This window comes from Triticum dicoccoides, chromosome 1B (genome assembly GCF_002162155.2).
Source record: "Triticum dicoccoides isolate Atlit2015 ecotype Zavitan chromosome 1B, WEW_v2.0, whole genome shotgun sequence".
Lineage (NCBI taxonomy): Eukaryota > Viridiplantae > Streptophyta > Magnoliopsida > Poales > Poaceae > Triticum > Triticum dicoccoides.
In genome coordinates, this window is record NC_041381.1 from 140646649 (window position 1) to 140654500 (window position 7852).

The 7852-nt window shown below is 46.4% G+C and overlaps 1 protein-coding gene across 1 annotated transcript in view; it reads left to right on the forward strand.

Moving 5' to 3' along the window:
* Positions 1–1905, forward strand: part of LOC119323777 (acyl transferase 4-like) — an 11231-nt gene extending 9326 nt beyond the window's left edge. Inside the window, exon 2 of the mRNA XM_037597493.1 lies at positions 757–1905. Coding sequence (XP_037453390.1) covers positions 757–1608 — 852 coding nt within the window. The 3' untranslated portion in view covers positions 1609–1905. The remainder of the gene's footprint in view (positions 1–756) is intronic.
* The last annotated feature ends 5947 nt before the right edge of the window (positions 1906–7852 follow it).

Consider the following 7852-nt stretch of genomic DNA (forward strand, 5'->3'; position numbering starts at 1 on the left):
AAAGTAATGTTGCACTTATAGACTTACTTTACGGAGGTGGAATCAACGGATTAGAATTGGTGGACGCACAAACTGAAATTCAGGAGATTAGTGATTGGGTCAGTGAAAAGAGGGAGCAGGATTAATTAAGCGAGTTATAGGTCAGATGAGTCAATCGGTAAGTAGCTCTCATTGACAAGTGACTTGTAACACGACCACGACAGATCTTATCTGCTCTTAGTGTCTGCTACCACTTTCCGTTTCTTTGACAGCACCGTGCTACCAACCGTGGACATACCACCGATAAAATTTTTTTTTTGATTTTGCTGAGTTAAACCGAAAGGAAATTCTTGCATGCCCACATGTTTTTCTTTTTAAGTACCATCTGCTAGATAACATGGAGGCCCAGTCGAATGCTACATTTATATTTTCTATTCTAAATTATCGACGGTTCCTTTCGTAAAAATGAAATAAAACAATCAACATTGATCACATAACTCTTAAGAAAATGACCCCAACCTTCATTTTTTTTAACACAGTACAGAAGCAAGCCTTCATATACACACGCATACACTCATCCTATAAATGTACACACGCACACTTTACTTCTATGAGCATTTTCTAGAGACTAAGAACGTCTCCCACTGAAAGCGCATCGTCGAAAATTCTAAAATAAAAATAGGAATAATGTGAGCACTAGATTTGAACTCTATTGGGCTGAGGATACCACTGTTCATCTAAACGTTCATTTTGGGCTGATGATTGTTTGACGTGCAGGTGACGGAGTTCACGTGCGGCGGGTTTGTGGTGGGCCTGATCTCCGTGCACACGATCGCCGACGGCCTCGGCGCCGGGCAGTTCATCAACGCGGTGGGGGACTACGCGCGCGGCCTGCCCAAGCCTCGCCTGTCCCCGGTCTGGGCGCGGGACCTCATCCCGGACCCTCCCCGGATGCCGGCCCCGCCGCCGAAGCTGGAGCTCCTCGACCTCCGCGAGTTCACCGTGGACCTCACCCCGGACCACATCGCCAAGGCCAAGTCCGACTTCTTCGTGTCCATGGGACAGCGCTGCTCCGCCTTTGACGTCTGCGTCGCCAAGACGTGGCAATCCCGCACCCGCGCCCTCCGTCTCGCCGGGCGCCTCGCCGACGACCACCCCGTCCACGTCTGCTTCTTCGCCAACACGCGCCACCTCATGCTCGCCGGCGCCGCCGAGGGGTTCTACGGAAACTGCTTCTACCCGGTGACGGTGACGTGCAGCAGCGCGGAGGTGGCGGCGGGGGAGGTGGTGGACGTGGTGCGCGCGGTGCGGGACGCCAAGGCGCGGCTCGCCGGCGACGTGGCACGCTGGGCGGTGGGAGGGTTCGCGCAGGACCCCTACGAGCTGAGGTTCACGTACGACTCGCTGTTCGTCTCCGACTGGACGCGGCTCGGGTTCCTGGAGGCGGACTACGGGTGGGGCGCGCCGACCCACGTCGTGCCCTTCTCGTACCACCCGTTCATGGCCGTCGCTGTCATCGGCGCGCCGCCGGCGCCCAAGATCGGCGCGCGGGTCATGACCATGTGCGTCGAGGAGGCGCACCTGCCAGAGTTCCGGGACCAGATGAACGCCTTCGCCGCTGGCAAGTAATTGATCGTCGTCGATCGACACCCAACCAAGTGTGCAATGCAAGCTGTTAATTTCTACTTTTAATCTAGCTCTTTATACTTGTCGAAACGGCCGTCACGGTTCGTGTGGGTGTGTAATTTGGTTTGCTTTAAATTTCCCTAATCAATCTGGCGCAATTAGCGTTGTGCTTGTACGGACTTGCCCAAGGCTGCCATGTACCGGGAAGAATATCTCAAGGTGCAATCGATGAACGATGGAACAATAAATGACCATCATTTGTTTTTATATAATATGAAATGACCATCATTTGTACTTCAATATCTCTATTATTAAAGGAGGATCGAACGTCGTGATGGTTCGACCTCCTTCTTCCCACCTATGACGACCATCTTCCCCCTCGCATGGTCCCTCACGTGATTTTTTTTTTTTGCCAAAAACCCACGTTTCAAGCAAAGGAAAAGCTAAGGGGAAAAGCCATCGACCGAAAAACTCCCACAGGGCCACGATCGCACCACACCAAAAAAAAGGCATCTCAGCCCACGTACGAGATTCATCCAACAGCCGCCCTACTCGCGCACGTCCCGCACCCCTATCTCCCCCAATCCCCAACCCCCTCTCGATCCCATCTCTCTCCCGATTTTTTTTGGCAACGCCGGCCTCCTCTTTCATCCCCCATGGCGACAGGGTAGGTAGATCCATCTCGCCCACTTCTTCCTGCCGTCGTCATCGTCCTCAACTCGACATGCTAGCTTCCGTGATTTGGATGCCTCCCCTACGAGGAATCGGCGCGTCGTAATCATCGCAGGTGGCGGCGGCCATTGGCAAGGGCTCGTTTGGAACAGCAGGTGACGTACAAGGTCGCGTCGAGGTCCAACGACCGGAATATCGGCTCCATAGAGAACGTCGTCACAGGTGCGTCGATCTCAATCTTCTCCTCCATTACCGTTGTCTTCGTTACCTGTGCGTGTAGCAGGTATGCTCTCACACTCACGAATTTTCAGTACGCGACGGGTTCTTTCTAATTCACATCTTGCTTGCCTTGTTGAGATATCTTCTTTGCCATGGTAAGCACACTAGCACAGCATGGTTCGTTCACCCTCATAACTTTTGCTATGACATTAATGTTGTTCAGAAAGCAGTTTTAGTGAAGATCGAATGGTTTTTAGATTAAGTAGAAAACACAGGAGTACTCTTCTGTAGTGTATTGTTGTTCAACTGAGACATATGCAGTGGGTTTGATGGCCGCAGGATAATTAAAGCCAAGGTAAAGACTATACATTCACAATTCCTATAGTTATAAACAAGAAGAAAAAAGATATAGGCAAGTACTATTGTTTTAGATGCCGGTAAAATGGACTAGAATTTCATGAGCTGTTTAGTTAGTATGCTACCGCTCATCAGTGGCGGAGGACCAACATTTTTCGAGGTAGGACAGCCGAGATTACAGCCCGTGAGACTTCCTCGCTGCTAGCCTCTAGCGCCAGGGTGTGCGTCTCCACCGTCCACTTTGGCATCCAGCACCAGCACTCCTGCTGCCTGCTGATAGCCGCTAGTCCGCTGGGGTTCGCGCATGGCATGCGCATGGGCTCGTGGTTTGTGTTCTACTGTTCTTCTTCGTACCTTCGTGATGACTGGTTCGATACGTCATGTGTGTGTGTGTGTCGTATGTGCAGCTATCAGGCAAGGGCATGGCCCATGTCACGGCCCAACATCAAAGAGAACTCTTCCCTTCAGTGACTTGTTGCACCTGTCATCCGTCGATCGAGCGTGTTTGCCGAAAATAAAGGTTGGGCGTGAAGGAAATATGCCCTAGAGGCAATAATAAAGTTATTATTTATTTCCTTATATCATGATAAATGTTTATTATTCATGCTAGAATTGTATTAATCGGAACTTAGTACATGTGTGAATACATAGACAAAACTGAGTGTCACTAGTATGCCTCTACTTGACTAGCTCATTAATCAAAGATGGTTATGTTTCCTAGCTATGGACAAAGATTTGTCATTTGATTAACGGGATCACATCATTAGGAGAATGATGTGATTGACTTGACCCATTCCGTTAGCTTAGCACTTGATTGTTTAGTATGTTGCTATTGCTTTCTTCATGACTTATACATTTTTCCTATGACTATGAGATTATGCAACTTCCGTTTACCGGAGGAACACTTTGTGTGCTATCAAACATCACAACGTAACTAGGTGATTATAAAGGTGCTCTACAGGTGTCTCCGAAGGTACTTGTTGGGTTGGCGTATTTCGAGATTAGGATTTGTCACTCCGATTGTCGGAGAGGTATCTCTGGGCCCACTCGGTAATGCACATCATTATAAAGCCTTGCAAGCATTATAACTAATGAGTTAGTTGCGGGATGATGTATTACGAAACGAGTAAAGAGACTTGCTGGTAACGAGATTGAACTAGGTATTGAGATACCGATGATCGAATCTCGGGCAAGTAACATACCGATGACAAAGGGAACAATGTATGTTGTTATGCGGTTTGACAGATAAAGATCTTTGTAGAATATGTGGGAACCAATATGAGCATCCAGGTTCCGCTAGTGGTTATTGACCGGAGACGTGTCTCGGTCATGTCTACATTGTTCTCGAACCCGTAGGGTCCGCACACTTAAGGTTTCGATGACAGTTATATTATGAGTTTATGCATTTTGATGTACCGAAGGAGTTCGGAGTCCCGGATGAGATTGGGGACATTACGAGGAGTCTCGAAATGGTCGAGATGTCAAGATCGATATGTTGGACGACTATATTCGGACTTCGGGAAGGTTCCGAGTGATTCGGGTATTTTTCGGAGTACCGGAGAGTTACGGGAATTCGCCGGGGAGTATATGAGCCTTATTGGGCCATACGGGAATAGAGGAGAGAGGCCGTAAGGAAGGAGGCGTGCAGCCCCCCTCTGGTCCGAATTGGACAAGGGGTGCAGCCCCCTTTTCCTTCCTCCTCTCCCCCTCTTTCCTCCCTTCTCCTACTCCAACAAGGAAGGAGGGAGTCCTACTCCCTCGGAGTAGGACTCCCCTTGGCGCGCCCCCTCCTAGGTCGACCGCCCCCTCGCCCCTTGCTCCTTTATATACGAGGGCAGGGGGGCACCTCTAGGCACAACAACAATTGATCCCTTGGATCTCTTAGCCGTGTGCGGTGCCCCCCTCCACCATAGTCCTCCTCGATAATATTTTAGCGGTGCTTAGGCGAAGCCCTGCGATGGTAGAACATCAAGATCATCATCATGCCGTCGTGCTGATGGAACTCTCCCTCGACACTCGGCTGGATCGGAGTTCGAGGGACGTCATCGAGCTAAACGTGTGCTAGAACTCGGAGGTGCCGTAGTTTCGGTGCTTGATCGGTCGGGCCGTGAAGACGTACGACTACATCAATCGCGTTGTTCTAACGCTTCCGCTTTTGGTCTATGAAGGTACGTGGACACACTCTTCCCGCGCATTGCTATGCATCACCATGATCTTGCGTGTGCGTAGGAAATTTTTGAAATTACTACGTTCCCCTTTAGTGGCATCCGAGCCTAGGTTTTATGCGTTGATGTTATATGCACGAGTAGAACACAAGTGAGTTGTGGGCGATATAAGTCATACTGCTTACCAGCATGTCATACTTTGATTCGGCGGTATTGTTGGATGAAGCGGCCCGGACCGACATTACGCGTATGCTTACGCGAGACTGGTTCTACCGACGTACTTTGCACACAGGTGGCTGGCGGGCGTCAGTTTCTCCAACTTTAGTTGAACCGAGTGTGGCTACGCCCGGTCCTTGCGAAGGTTAAAACATCACCAACTTGACAAACTATCGTTGTGGTTTTGATGCGTAGGTAAGAACGGTTCTTGCTCAGCCCGTAGCAGCCACGTAAAACTTGCAACAACAAAGTAGAGGACGTCTAACTTGTTTTTGCAGGGCATGTTGTGATGTGATATGGTCAAGACGTGATGAGATATAAGTTGTTATATGAGATGATCATGTTTTGTGGAAGTTATCGGCAACTGGCAGAAGCCTTATGGTTGTCTCTTTATTGCATAAGATGCAAGCGCCAAATAATTGCTTTACTTTATCGCTATGCGATAGCAATAGTTGCAAGAGCAATAGTTGGCGAGACGACCATGTGACGACACATTGATATAGATCAAGATGATGGAGATCATGGTGTCATGCCGGTGACGATGGAGATCATGACAATGCTTTGGAGATGGAGATCAAAGGCACAAGATGATGATGGCCATATCATGTCACATATTTTTGATTGCATATGATGTTTATCTTTTATACATCTTATATCGTTTTGATTGACGGTAGCATTATAAGATGATCTCTCACTAAATTTTAAGATAAAAGTGTTCTTCCTGAGTATGCACTGTTGCCAAAGTTTGTCGTGCCAGACACCACGTGATGATTGGGTGTGATAAGCTCTACGTCCATCTACAACGGGTGCAAGCCAGTTTTGCACACGCGGAATACTCAGGTTAAACTTGACGAGCCTAGAATATGCAGATATGGCCTCGGAACACTGAGACCGAAAGGTCAAGCGTGAATCATATAGTAGATATGATCAACATAGTGATGTTCACCATTGAAAACTACTCCATTTCACGTGATGATCGGTTATGGTTTAGTTGATTTGGATCATGTGATCACTTAGATGATTAGAGGGATGTCTATCTAAGTGGGAGTTCTTAAGTAATATGATTAATTGAACTTTAATTTATCATGAACTTAGTCCTGGTAGTATTTTGCAAATTATGTTGTAGATCAATAGCTCGCGTTGTTGCTTCCCTATGTTTTTATATGTGTTCCTAGAGAAGACTTAGTAGCAATGATGCGGATTCGATCCGTGATCTAAGGATTATCCTTGTTGCTGCATAGAAGAATTATGTCCTTGATGCACCGCTAGGTGACAGACCTATTGCAGGAGCAGATGCAGACGTTATGAACGTTTGGCTAGCTCAATATGATGACTACTTGATAGTTTTGTGCACCATGCTTAACGGCTTAGAATCAGGACTTCAAAGATGTTTTGAACGTCATGGACCATATGAGATGTTTCAGGAGTTGAAGTTAATATTTCAAGCAAATACCCGTGTTGAGAGATATGAAGTCGCCAACAAGTTCTACAGCTAAAAGATGGAGGAGAATTGCTCAACTAGTGAGCAAGTGCTTAGATTGTCTAAGTACTACAATCGCTTGAATCAAGTGGGAGTTAATCTTCCAGATAAGATAGTGATTTATAGAGTTCTCTAGTCACCATCACTAAGTTACTGGAACTTCGTGATGAACTATAATGCAAGGGATGACGAAAACGATTCCTGAGCTCTTCGTGATGCTGAAATCGACGAAGATAGAAATCAAGAAAAGAGCATCAAGTGTTGATGATTGACAAGACCACTAGTTTCAAGAAAAGGGCAAAGGGAAAGAAAGGAAACTTCAAGTAGAATGGCAAGCAAGTTGTCACTCCCGCGAAGAAGCCCAAAGCTGGACCAAAGCCTGAAACTGAGTGATTATACTGGAAAGGAAATGGTCACTAGAAGCGGAAATGCCCTGAATATTTAGTGGATAAGAAGGATGGCAAAGTGAACAAGGGTATATTTGATATACAAGTTATTGATGTGTACCTTACTAGTGTTTATAGTAGCCCCTGGGTATTTGATACTTGTTCGGTTGCTAAGATTAGTAACTCGAAACAGGAGTTACAGAATAAACAGAGACTAGTTGAGGGTGAAGTAACGATGTATGTTGAAAATGGTTCCAAGATTGATATGATCATCATCACACTCTCCCTACACTTTTGAGATTAGTGTAGAACCTAAATAAATATTATTTGGCGTTTGCGTTGAGCATGAATATGATTTGATCATGTTTATTGCAATACGGTTATTCATTTAAAGTTAGAGAATAATTGTTATTCTGTTTACATGAATAAAGCCTTCGATGGTCATACACCCAATGAAAATAGTTTGTTGGATCTCGATCATAGTGATACACATAATCATAATATTGATGCCAAAAGATGCAAAGTTGATAATGATAGTGCAACTTATTTGTGGCACTGTCGTTTGGGTCATATCGGTGTAAAGCGCGTGAAGAAACTCCATGCTGATGGGTTTTTGGAATCACTTGATTATGAATCATTTGATGCTTGTGAACCGTGCCTTTTGGGCAAAATGACTAAAACTCCGTTCTTCGGAACAATGGAACGAGCTACTGATTTATTGGAAATAATACATACTGATGTATGCGATCCAA